We start from the raw sequence: 13,420 nt of genomic DNA on the forward strand, positions 1-13,420 counted from the left end.
AGGGGCGGGGCTTCCTACGGCGCGCGGGGGACGGGTGGGCGGAGCGGCGGCTCGACCGGGAATTCTCATCATCCGCCGCCGCCGCGATGCTGCTGGCCGTGTGGGGCTTCCTGAAGCGTCACAAAAAGAAATGCTTCTTCTTGGGCGCTTTCCTAGGCGGTGAGTTTCTCTCCCCACCGGGCATTTTCCGGGCCTTCGCCTGCTGCCCAGAAACAGCTGTTAACAAGCAGCCTACCTGATCCCGAGAGCCCCCTGCGCTCTTCCTTCTGCCCCAGAGCCAGAAGCGTCCGCCCCCTAAAATCTGCAGGACTAAAATCTGCTGGCCCCTTTTAAGTTTTGCTACGCTCATCTATGCCGAGCGGGCTTGCTCCCAAGGATGGGAGCATGAGGATGGGCACCTTGACTCCTGATTAATTTACCGATTTTCTTCTTAGTTCTCCGTATGTTCACCTATATTGGCCTAAAATACCATCTCCTTGCTCGAGAGGTCGATATGGAGAACTTGCCTTTCCTCCTATTGACTTTCCACTTCCCTCCTTTCAAGACTGTCTTTTATTTTTATTTATTTCATCAAACATCTATCAGATGGCAAATATAAGTATAAGCATGATTTGAATACATGAAATGGATACGAATAAAAAGTAACATTAGGACAGGGACTGCAGACAAGTTGGTGTGCTTATGCACGTCCCTTACAGACCTCTTAGGAGGTCTTAGGTCGGTTTGGGGAAGAAACCACAGAGTGTTTCTTGCTCCTTGTCGTACATATCCTGATATTTCTGCCTTAAAAAATGGATATGCTACGGTGAATTCGTTGATATAGCATTTGTTACAACAAAGTTAAAATAAACTCAAGCAGTAGTGAACAGGAGGAAAGAAGATTCAAGCATATGCTTACCTGAGCTCATAATTTGCCAGCATCAGCTTGAACAATTTTCCCTTTAGATAATATGAACCAAACAAGTTTAGCTGTAATTCCAAGAACATTATCTTAATAGAAGAGGAAAAAATAACTTTCTGTTGCTCTGAAAAATAAATGACAGATTATTTTTCCTGGGGCCTTGTACAAATAGGACAATGAAGGAAAGGATCACAGAGAGTTACAATCACATTTGCTGGGCCTGGATGAAGGTGTGGACTGAAAGCAATGTTTCAAAACCTGTCTTGAAGCACTGTTAATGGTAGTTTTTGCTTTTAAAATCTCCTCTCGCTAGAAGATTCTGAATTCATAAATATGCTTCATTGAATGGGGATTTGTAATTAAAGGAAACCAAGTTGCCAGCTTACAAATACATAGTACATGGGAGAGTGCTTGGTTATGGAATGCTTAGTTAAGAATTTATCTTGCCTGAGAAGTTCCCCCAATGGAGATGTAAGGTAGATCCTACTGATGAAAGAGGTTCAAGTTCAGACAGATTCTTTAATTAGTTCACATGTTCTGCATCAGTCTTCTTCATTCACAATTGCATGAATAGACTTGCACAATACTTTCCTGTTTCAAGTGTATCTTGTCACCCACTTGAGAAAGTATCTTTTTTTTTTTCTAAATACAGAAGTTTCTCCCCATGATCTTGCCCAATGCAGTTCTTTGTTTACTGCTTTTCTGGACATATATTATTCTTGGGCTGATCAACCATATCCCAAATTGTCAGTAGCTTGGTATTTCAGAGAGTGTAGTGCGATATGTATGTGCGTATGTCTTTTATAGGGGTTTATGTACTTGGAAAATATGGTCAGAAAAAAATGAAAGAAATTCAAGAAAGAGAAGCAGCAGAATATATAGCACAAGCAAGAAGGCAGTATCATTTTGAAAGTAATCAGAGGACTTGCAACATGACAGGTAAGGTAGTACTATAGCTATTTTGTTTGTCAAAGAGATTAAAGTCTGAAACTCACTGTCAAATTCCCTTTTTTGGGGTACTTGTTTTAACATCTACCATATTTTTCGGAGTATAAGACGCACCTTTTTTCCTCTAAAAAGAGGCTGAAAATCTGGATGCGTCATACACCGAATACAGCATTTTTTGCCTACTGAAGTCCCACCCCTTCACCAAAATGGCTGTGCATAGCCTTAGGGAGGCTTTCAGACAGCTTCTGGGGCCTGGGGAGGGCAGAAATGAGCAAAAAATGGGCCGTTTGTTGCAGCCCACAGCAGCACTCTATAAGCCTCCATAAGGCTATGCATGCATTTTTTTTTAACTAAAAATGACCCATTTTCATGAAAAATGGACCGTTTTTTGCTCTTTTTTGGCCACCTCCCCCAGGAGCACTCTGCAAGCCCCCACCCCAAGGCTATTCATGCCTTTTATTTGAAAAAAAAACGGGCTGTTTTGGGGAGGTTTGCAGAATGCAAAACCTTTTTTTTCTTCACCTTTTGGAAAGCTGTTTAGTTAGAGTGGTTGATGAGTTTTTGGTGCTACAGGTTGTCAGCGATTTCCTTCTCCAGCACATGGATAAATACATCTGGAAACATCTACCTACCTACCTACCTACTCTCTGTCTCTCCCTACCTACCTACTGTATTTCTCTCTCTCTCCCTCTATCTACTTATATACCTACCTATCTACTGTATTTCTCTCTCTCTATTTTTCTCTCTCTATCCCTCTACCTACCTACCTATCTACACTCTCTCTCCCTACCTACCTACCTACTGTATTTCTCTCTCTCTTTCTCTCTCTCTCTTTCTACCCCCTTATCTACCTACCTACCTAACTACTCTCTCTCTCCCTATCTACCTACTGTTTTTCTCTCTCTTTCCCTCTCTATCCCTCTATCTACCTACCTACTTTTTTTTAAAAAAATGCCTCTTCAAAACCTGGCTGCATCTTATATTCCGGTGCGTCTTATATTCTGAAAAATACGGTAACTCCTGTTTCTTTAATGAAACAATTGCTGCAGATGAAATACTGCTTAGAACAATGTTTGCTAACTTGGGCAACTCATCAAAACATAACTACCATAAATACAAACAGATTTGTAAGCTATTTTTTATATTTCTAATTGACTATAAATCATGAGCAACTGAGCAATTTATCATGCAAAACATGATTAGCCTTAACAGTAGTTTGGTATTATGTTTGAACTACATTGGTATGGTTAGTCATGCTAATATAGACATTCTAGTATAATAAATAGGATTCGGAAGTTGTTTGTCTAATTCTGCATTTTCAGGAGGGCTCTGTTTTTTGTTTTTTGTTTACCAGTAATTTGTAATCTCACACAGCAGATTCCTTTTGAAACTGATGGGCTGTCAGTGATTTTTACATTTATTGTTTTCTAAAGGTTATTTTAAATAAGCCTTAAATATTTTTCCCAATGTTAGAATTATGTTATCGAGATCTTTACATCCAGTTCTACTGTAACATCTTCACTATTACACTCCAGTTATTATTTTTACTTTGTTGATGATGCTCAGTGCCTTCAAATAATTCTTCCTATCATCTACTTTTTAGTACTATCAATGCTTCCAACATTAAGAGACACTTTGATGTATCAGCTGAATTCTGAGAGTCTCACTTCCCTGCTAAAAAACAAGTAAGCATAAATTATCAAGAGATTATTATAGTTTGTTTTGAATGTCTGTTCTTTAGATTTTGGTAGTGTATATGTACATAACGTTAGCATGGACAAAGCTATTTATTTTCTGTTAACACACTGTTGAAAGTATTTTCTTGCCAAAGTCATGTAAGATTGAAATAGCTTAGCATGTGCTATATGAATTGACTTTAGGAGAGGAAAACTTTGCCATTGAAGTGTCTGACTCCTTTTTTCATGCTATTGTTTTATGTGTGAAACTCATAGATGATTCTGCATTCTGGTTAAATTACTTTTTTTTTTACATGTTTTCTGAAATATTTATTACCAAGGCAATCTAGGGCTACACATTTGTATTTTTTTTCAGCATCACAAAAAATTGTGATTTATTCCAGTGCTATATGAGCAATTGTGCTTACACAGTTGAACTTCCTGTTCCTTTTCAATATGTGCAGAAGAATGGGTAGAATTAAGAATCCATTCTGTTGACAGAACAGCGTCTCTCAACTGGCATCATTGCATAGGTTCTGTGCTTTGCAAGCATTCTCCTTGTGACAGTATCACTTTCCAAAATCCCAGCATTTTTCTCCCTCATCATATTTTTATGTTTGATTTTTTGTTTTGTTTGATGTGGGTGCTCTTCAGATGTGATAGAGCTCTTCAATTAATTATAAATGTGTTTATTCTATTCTTTCTGTAGGCCAGCCAATAAGTTAGAAATATGGGAAGAATTGAAGATTATAAGTAAGTCAAATGAACCATTGTGCTTGTGATCCTTTGAGACTCTGAATGAGACTTTTCTTTCTTCAGTATTGGCTATTGTGCTTCAAATACTATCCCAACAAACATTATAATTTGTCATGAAGAAAGCATATTTATTCAAAAGTAAGCCTTACTGTTTGTTTAGTGGAACTCTGTTGAATTAGTTGTGAATTCCCATAGTGGCCGTAGTTGTTAACTCTCCTGGAATAAGTGATGTCTACCCTTAGATGTGTAGTTATTTTCCATCTTATTTTATTTTCTCTAATTTTAAATCTCTGTTTGTAATGGTGTGATTAAAAACAATAGCTTCTCTCTCACTTACTTCAGCATTTACCACATAGCAATAGCAGTTAGACTTATATACCGCTTCATAGGGCTTTCAGCCCTCTCTAAGCGGTTTACAGAGTCAGCATATCACTCCCACAGTCTGGGTCCTCATTTCACCCACCTTGGAAGGATGGAAGGCCGAGTCAACCTTGAGCCGGTGAGATTAGAACCGCTGAACTGTAGATAACAGTCAGCTGAAGTGGCCTGCAGTACTGCACCCTAACCACTGTGCCACCTTGGCTCTTTTAGCATCATTTAAAATTAAGTAGGAAGTTCACCAACACAAAGCACAATTGAAATTTTAATTCTGTGCTCTTCAAATTCTTCCTTCACACTATTGTCAAGAGCAGTTGAGATGGTAGCTTAGTCCAAAGACTTGGACTAAGCAGGTGTTGTTTGGTGTTAGAGGTATTGTCCCAAGATGTATTCCATTCCAAATAAAGTTGTCTTTTGCAATTGACCGATGGTAATGTTATCAGTGCTGTTAGTGTTCAGTGGTGCCCCAGATGTTTTGGGATTACATCCAAGGTACCTTTTACTATTGGTAATATCTTTGTTTTGCCACAGTTGTGTTTGCAGGTGTTTGTATTTTGTGACTTTCTCCAGTTCTTTCTCCTTCTGTTCTGCTGTCTCCAGGTACTGCAACATCTAGACTTTTTGTCTTTCTTATCAACAATTTTAAATCTAGGGTCTTATGTATTATTATTCTTGTTTAATATAGCTGCTTGCTCCGAGACACTCTTGCCATATCTTTGTCGTGCCTTCGTTGATAGCCTGCTTAGTTAAGTGAATTCATCACCATCACCAGGATGTGGCAAGGATCTGAACTCCAGCTGCTATACCCTCTGTGTATTATGTTAGAAGCTGTGGCCAATCTTGATGTTGCTTTGTCGTCACTGTGGTTCTAGTGGCCAGTGTGTCTTTAATCCAAAATTACTGAAAAAAGAGCTTACTACTGTAGCGACTTGGCTTTTCTTTGTGCTAGGCATTTGGGGGCTTTTCTGCTTGACTTTTCCCTTCAGCAAGATTTTTCAACATGTGCTTCACAATGCTTCCTCTTTGGTGTCATCTTTGCTACTCCTGTCTCCTGTCTCCTGTCTGGCCACAGATATCTTCAGGCTCAACAAGTCATCAGATTCAGTTATTATTTCACACCAGAACTCTCCTTCCTTCAACTTATATTGTACATCTGATTGTGATGTTTAAAGATAGTTTTGTTCCATCAGCTACTATCCAATAGAAGCAATTTTATCAGGAGTCTCCTTAACACATGCACATGGTAATATTGTAATTACCTCCATTCAAAAGGATGCATTGTAATAGTAAAAACACAATTTATGGTTGTCATAATTAATTAGAATGCGTCATAATAGTGTTACATAGAATAAAGTAAAAATTCTGAAATTTTCCCTTTTGCAATCCTTTGGGGAATTGTGTATTCTTTGTTTCTTCCTTTTTTTGCATTTTAAGCAAAATCTTCTCTTTTTAAGCCTTTACTTCAGTAAATCCATGGATATAATAGCTTTTATTTAGCTAAATCTAGTACTCCGATTAGCTTGAGCTTTGAATTATGCTGTTCCTTTAAAGAGATTTTTAAAAAAATAAATGGAGATTTCCCCTCCAAATATTTTCTAGAAGTATAGCCCTGATTTAAAAAGCACCATTACTACTTGATTTTATTAATGAAATATATTATTTTTAAAGATAAGTTCAGTATTTCATAATAATATTTTGTTTTATTAAAGGTTTTACACGGAGTATTGTAGCAGTATACAGCACATGCATGCTCGTAGTTCTTCTCCGAGTCCAATTAAATATTATTGGTGGATACATTTACTTAGACAATGCAGCAGTTTGCAAAAATGGCACTGTAAGTAGATTGTTTTCAAATAGATAAATTTCTGGGGTGAAAACTCAGAAAGGAAATTCTACTTTGAATACTCCAGTATATTTTTATGCTTGCTTAAATCTCATTGAAACAAACCCATGGTGAAAATATTTATGATTACTGAAGTGAAACTATGTAAGATGGAGATTTAATTTTTCAAAATGGAATGATGACCAAAAGACATGGGATACAGATCTTAAAATACCTTCAAAGGCTATATTGTAACCTGGCACCAATCACCCTTCTTTGTATCTGGGAACTGCTCTTAAACATTTTTTCAGGAGGACTTCAGAGGATATGGTTGTGATCCCATGGCACCATTAAAGAGATGTGACTACAATTTTCAACTCTTTTTCATCATTTGGACCAGGAGTGGGGGGTAGTGGAGAAATCAAGATTTATTGTAAAGTAAAAGAAACCTATCACAAGATAGACTTTTTGTGTGTCTTTGAGGCATTTTACACCTCTGGCATGTGCCAAGATAAATCTGTTTTCTGGTAACATTTTGAGAAGTGGTTTGCCATTGCCTTTTTCCTAGGATTGAGAAACACCAACTGGCTCAAAGCCACTCAGCTACCTTATGCAGGACTGGAATTTGCATCTCCTGATTTTTAGCTCAATGCCTTGAACTGTTACACTTATCTGGTTCTCATTGGAGGTTTAATACACCGATTTTACTTGTAAAAAAAAGGTGCCATTGTTCTTCAGTTTGCTTCCAAATTTTGGCAGGATAATCTTGGGCGTTCAGTGACTACAAGAACCTCAGGAAGGCTATGGATTGCCTGCCTTTGCTCTGGCTGTGCTTCCAAGATAGCTTTCATGTAGCTTTTAACGGGGGCGGGGAGGGGGGAATGAATTGTTCTGTTCTACTTTAAATGATGGCAAGAGTCCTTTAAGAAGTTTTTAGCAGCTACTGAAGAGGTAAAGGAAGTAGTCTGTATTCTGATTTACTGCAAGATATGCAGGATGGATGGTGTTCCTTAGGTAGCAGAAATGATACAGAATATCTTTCTTCTTGCAGACACTTTTAGCTCCCCCTGAAGTTCAACAACAATATTTGTCAAGTATTCAACACCTCCTAGGAGATGGTACGTTCTGTAAAACAATTTTGCCTAATATCATATTATGACATTTGAACAAGTAGGAATTGATCTTCAGTCATTTTCCTCTTTTGCCATAGGCTTGACTGAGCTAATAAGCGTGATTAAGAAGACTGTGCAGAATGTGTTTGAGAGGTATAACAGGGCCTTTTAAAAATCTAAACTACATGGTTTGAAAGCATGCTACTAAGTTTAACTCTTCTCGTTGCAGTGTTTCTCTCAAGCATGCCCTTTCCCTCTTGGAACTTGAACAGAAGCTAAGAGAAATTAGAAATGTAATTGAACAGCCAGAAGATTCTGCATCTGAAGAAACTGAATCACAATCTAAGCTGTGTCATTATATGATGCCGGATGAAGAGAATCCTTTAGCTTTCCAGGTATTTTGCATGTTATTAACAGCAGGGAATCGGTCTGACTGAACAACAATTGGAATTGGATTCTGTATGTTTTTCATAGAATTAGAACTTATCATTTTTTATTTAACTTTAGCTTTGCCAAATTAGGATAGGGGAAAAAACATTACAGTGTGCAATGTTTGCCAATGATTTCCTCATCTGTCACAAATAACGTCTTTGGCAACATAATGTATAGAACAGGACTGTTAAACGTGCACCCCATGTGCCGGATACGTCATGTGCTGGCCATGCCCATGCCTGGTTTAGCAAATGGGTTGACAACGTGAGTTTGACACCCCTGGTATAAGACAGTAAATTCTACTCCAGTACAGTTCTTGAGTAGGGTCACAACAATCATGGTTGAATTCAAGGCAGATAAAGTCAGTTATACTAATTGGGAAAACATTCATGTTGCCTTTATTCTCTGTCTTTCTAGGCTAATGAGCTTACAGAAAAAGATGTTGCTACCATTAAGTTACTTAATGAAACAAGAGATATGTTAGAAAGGTAAGTAGCCAAAGTTTGAGGACTTGAACCTGAGTTGATGCTGAACATCTTACAACAAACAAGAAAAAATGGAAATGTTAATAAATTGAAATTTGGATATTTTCAACATTTAAGGTGTTAGTAGTTTTAATGGTATTTTCTATAAATCTTTACAAATGAAAGATCTATTTATACAAATAACAGACAATAATTATAAGACCTCAAGAGAGAAATCCAGGAGCCTTTGTGCATTACGTCCCCTTTATGCTCTCAAATACTTTAATTTCTACTTCTGGGTTGAGCAAATCAATATCATCATGGACAAGGAGTATGGATGGAGATCAAATTTACATCAGTAGTATTGCAGACCCTTTTCTAAATTCATTGCAAATTGCACACATGATCCAAAATGCAGGTTCCTGGGGATGTTGCTGGACCAAACCATATTTATTATTGTAACCAAATGGCCTGCAATTTGGGTATTGAAACAACTTATTATTGTCTAAGTGACAAGTAAAAGGATTCATACAGTAAAACTGAGGAGAAATGTGCACAGTTCTTGGAAGCTTTGACATGAAAAATTAAACAATTGCCTTAATTGGCATTTTGTGCTGATACATATGAAGTGTATGTTTTTATATGAGTTTATTGGCAAGTATCATTTTGAAGTATGGTGTTGAGTTTATTTCCTTTATATGTGCTGCAGGAGGATAGAATGGAACTTCTGTCCTCCAATATGTAACATCTATAATTCCCTAGAACACGTACAGCCTATGTTGTATGACCCATCAGGTTTTGGGAACTGTAACTGAAAAGTTCAGTTTGTGCATAAAAAGGCAGCATGCTACAACTTTAGTTTTTTCCCCAAGAATTGTGAATAATACCAGGGAATATTTTCTTCATTCCAGCCCAGATTTTAATAGAGTTTTGAGCAGTTGCTTAAATAGAGGGTTTAGTCGATTACTGGATAACATGGCGGAATTCTTCAGACCTACTGAACTGGACATATGCCATACTGGTTCTGTGATCAGGTAAAACTAGTTTTAATAATACAAATGCTCCCAGCTGTTATTGGAAAATAGTTGTATCTTTTTTTCCTCCTATCCACTAAAAATGGAATGGCAATTTCACAGTGGTATTTCGAGGAAAACATCCTGCAAATCCTCTCAAAGAATCAGGAAAAGTTATTTAAAGTAGATGCATGGAAAATGTCCATCATAACAGCTTCCACAATAGTTCTAATGGAAGTGTTTTCACTATGTGCGGAGCAGGGAAGAATCAGTGGCTGTTCCTAAATTTGAACAAACATTATTACTTCGAACTGAATTATCCCATTACATGGTTTAAAATTCTTACTGTATAAACTAGAGCAGTGTTTTTCAACCACTGTGCCGCGGCACACTAGTGTGCCGTGACATAGTGTAAGGTGTGCCGTGGGAAAAACACCTGCCTATAGTCAATATAGGCACAGAGTTAAATTTTTTTAACATTTTCTAATGGTGGTGTGCCTCGTGATTTTTTTCATGAAAAAAGTGTGCCTTTGCACAAAAAAGGTTGAAAAACACTGAACTAGAGTATTTTCTAGTTACTGCCTCTCATTTTGTTTTTATCACAAGCTGTCACTTTAGGTAGAATTTAGGTAAAATGTACAAAAGCAAACATTTTCTGTTCCAGTCTAGAAAGAGACACACATAAATGGTTGCTCTTGCGTGTTTCTATTGCCAAAAATCTTTGAGCAGGGTTGTGTTAATGTTGAATGTGTCTTTTCTTATTCAAACATTTTAGTAGAATCTCCTGGTAATTCTTGAATTGGAATACCGCATTGAGCTAATATGCTTTGCAACCAACAAAAAACTGTGATGAGTATACTCAGTCACACAGAGATTGAGAAATTCTGAGCATGTAAATGGAAGAGTTGGGATCGATCCATTTTGAATTCCTACCTGCTTATCACTGTTGCATTGTTTTTATTGCATATGTTCTTGATGTCGATATTCAATATTTGTAGTCTTAGAGTGGCTGTGATATCAGTATATTGCAAAGTAATTAAGCAGACAGACTTCTGTATTTTTTCCCCTTATCCTAGTCTTTCCAGTGCCAGTCTTCCTCTAGCCAAAATAATCCCCATAATAAATGGACAGATCCATTCAGTCTGCAGTGAAACACCTAGCCATTTTGTTCAGGTAAGAAAGTCTCTACTTTATTTGTTTTAAAGTGAAATTCTTCTCAAACCTGCTTGAAAATAAGTCTGACTTAGTTTGGTAGGATTTATACTTAGGTAAGTGTGTTTAGTACTGAAACCTTAGCCTAACGATGGCAAACCTTTTTGTAACGGCATGCCAAAATTATGCACGCACGTATGCACACAAGCCAATGCATGCGCGCACAGCCACGCGTGTATGCCCGTGCGACACATACACATACACCGGGGGGGGGGGAGAGTTTTTGCACTTCCCAGGCTCCGGAGGCTTTCCTGAAGCCTGGCAGGGGGCGAAAACGGCCTCTCCAGGCCCTCCGGAAGGCCGAAAATCAGCTGGCCGGCATGGACATGTGCATTGGAGCTGACGGCTTGCATGCTGGGTTTGCCGTCAGGGCCTTAGCCTATATTAAGATTATATATCATCCTTGCTAAATCTAAATTCCAATGAGTTTTAAAACAAAATTAAAATAACAGGAATAGGGAATATCTCAAAGTATGAGCAGATTAATATATTCATAATTAAAGTCAGACATTTTATCAGCCTATTCTTTATTCTCATGACTAGGCAGCAGTAAAGGAGGAAAGCCTACTCTTTTTGACACAGAAAAAAGTATTTAGGCTTCCTTTATATTTTCACCCCGTCCTAAATATTTTGTATCTCTTCTATTTCATTATATTTTAATTTTGATTTTAAGCACTTGCACTGCTTTAGTATAAATATGCTAATACTGCAAAGGTTCAATTTCCATTCTTGATATCATGGTTAAAATGGTACACCACCAACTGATCTGAATGTTATTTTTAGGACTTATTAATGATGGAACAAGTGAAAGACTTTGCTGCTAATGTATATGAAGCCTTCAGTACCCCGCAACTAGAGAAGTAAACTGCTGTTCAATATGTACAGAATATACTATTTAGTATCCAGTTATTGTGACTATTCATTTTGATAATGAAACTCATTAACAAAGTGCAGTAGAATGACTATCCTTGTAAAACAAACACATTTTAAAAAGTTCATTTCCAAAATTTTTATACTGGAATTCCTATAGCTGACTAAAGTAAATATATGTGTGTGTGTGTGTGTGTGTGTGTGTGTGTGTTATATATATATATATATATATATATATATATATATATATATATATATATATATATATACACACACACACACACACACACACACACACACATATATATATTGTGCTGTAAGCCTTTGCATTGTGGCAGTTAATTTTGAATAACTTGTTTACAAAAAAAAAAAACCAGTGCAATAAGCACTGTGTCAACAGATGGTTTCTGAAGATTAATGGCAGTTTTTACAATTGCGCAAACTACCACAAAAACAGTTATGATGGGAAAACTAAATCCTGACGATTTTCAGGCTGGAGTAATAAAATCTTTCTGCAGTCCCTCTCCAATTCAGCAACTTATCAGTTGTATCAGAAACACAACATGACAGCCGGTAGATGGAACAAAAATAGCCAGCTCTGGTATACATGAAACCATTTTTCCCCATCGGTAAATGAGAATGGCTTTTAGTTGAGGTTTCTCTTGGCACAAAACCACCATACAATTCTCACTCTACAACTGAGTAAAAGGGGCTTTGATCAAAAGATCATGATATACTATTATATTTCTGGTGGTGGATGAGTAATTATGCTTTTCTCTTTTTTAACCACTGAAATATTTTTCTTAAGCTGACTTGAAAGAGCAGATAAGCAATCCAGCAGTGGGCTAGATGGCTTTTAAAGTTTTAGGTTCTTTAAATTGGGACTACTGACTATGATAAAGATCTGCTGGTATCTAAAAAGTGCAATGTTGAGCTTGCGGTATGAGTTTGGAGTTGAATATTGTTTCTAGCAAAAATTATGTTTACATTGTTTATAAATGGCTATTGCTGTATACATTCATTTTGTAAATATTTTTAATTTGTATTTACTTGGAGCCCTACAAAATATCTGAATCACAATAAAGTATTTTGACAGATTGTACATGCTGTCCTGATCAGTACTGTTTATGGAATAGGGAATTTATTGTTTAGAGCTTATCCCCAGTTCTTTGAATATAGTTCAATCAGATAGTTGCAAAACAAAGTATATTCAGTTAATACAAATAATAAAAGATCTAATGTAGCAATAGGAGGTAACAGTAGCTAAATCTCAAAATGAATTTATTCCTTTTGAAGCTTTTTAGACAATTTCACTAGTGATGCTCTGCACAGACATATATTATAAACATTTAAATTAAAAAACCTATTTTTAATGGCAATAACCTCTGTATTTTAAAGTATGAACGGGTCACTTAGAAATAAGAGTGCATATAGAAAGTCTATACAGCCCTATTAAAATGCTAGGATTTTGGGGGGAAATCAGACCAAGATAAATTACTTCAGAATTTTTTCCAACTTTTATCGAAAATACAAGTTGTACAATTCAATTGAAAAACTGAAATCTTTCAAGCGGGGGATAATTAAACATACAATAACATGGTTGCATAAGTGTGCACACCTTTAAACTAATAGTTGTTGAAGCACCATGGTTTTGCTGTAAGAGGCAACTGAATAAATGTCAAAATACCTTACTAGAACAGTTGAAAATGGGCCTAGTCACTTTTATCACTACTGTGTACTACTATTTAACCACAATTTGAATGTCATCAGTTAATTCTGAACATAGCCATATCCCTACTTATAGGAGTGTGTGTACCCTTATGCAACCATGTTATT

General features: G+C 36.8%; 1 protein-coding gene across 2 annotated transcripts; it reads left to right on the forward strand.

Annotated features, from left to right (window-relative positions):
* The first annotated feature begins 9 nt into the window (after positions 1-9).
* PEX3 (peroxisomal biogenesis factor 3) lies at positions 10-11,653 on the forward strand. 2 transcript variants are annotated; one of them, XM_032215905.1, is made up of 12 exons: positions 10-159; positions 1,709-1,840; positions 3,453-3,534; positions 4,235-4,278; positions 6,369-6,493; positions 7,533-7,599; positions 7,692-7,746; positions 7,823-7,988; positions 8,443-8,513; positions 9,401-9,523; positions 10,579-10,675; positions 11,498-11,653. In XM_032215905.1, exons 1-12 carry the CDS (start codon positions 87-89, stop codon positions 11,576-11,578), a joined length of 1,116 nt encoding a protein of 371 aa, XP_032071796.1. In that variant the 5' UTR covers positions 10-86; the 3' UTR covers positions 11,579-11,653. The 2 variants fall into 2 exon arrangements, with proteins under 2 accessions (XP_032071796.1, XP_032071797.1); XM_032215906.1 differs by lacking the exon at positions 1,709-1,840.
* Positions 11,654-13,420: the final 1,767 nt, after the last annotated feature.

Source organism: Thamnophis elegans, chromosome 4, assembly GCF_009769535.1.
Source record: "Thamnophis elegans isolate rThaEle1 chromosome 4, rThaEle1.pri, whole genome shotgun sequence".
NCBI classification, from domain to species: Eukaryota; Metazoa; Chordata; class Lepidosauria; order Squamata; family Colubridae; genus Thamnophis; species Thamnophis elegans.

What these genes read in the sequence shown, in the direction of transcription:
- PEX3 (XM_032215905.1), top strand. Translation starts at nt 87, where the DNA reads ATGCTGCTGGCCGTGTGGGGCTTCCTGAAGCGTCACAAAAAGAAATGC. An exon ending in GGAAGAATTGAAGATTATAA is followed by an intron (nt 4,279 to 6,368) that starts GTAAGTCAAATG and finishes GTTTTATTAAAG; the next exon opens with GTTTTACACGGAGTATTGTA. An exon ending in CAGTTTGCAAAAATGGCACT is followed by an intron (nt 6,494 to 7,532) that starts GTAAGTAGATTG and finishes TTCTTCTTGCAG; the next exon opens with ACACTTTTAGCTCCCCCTGA.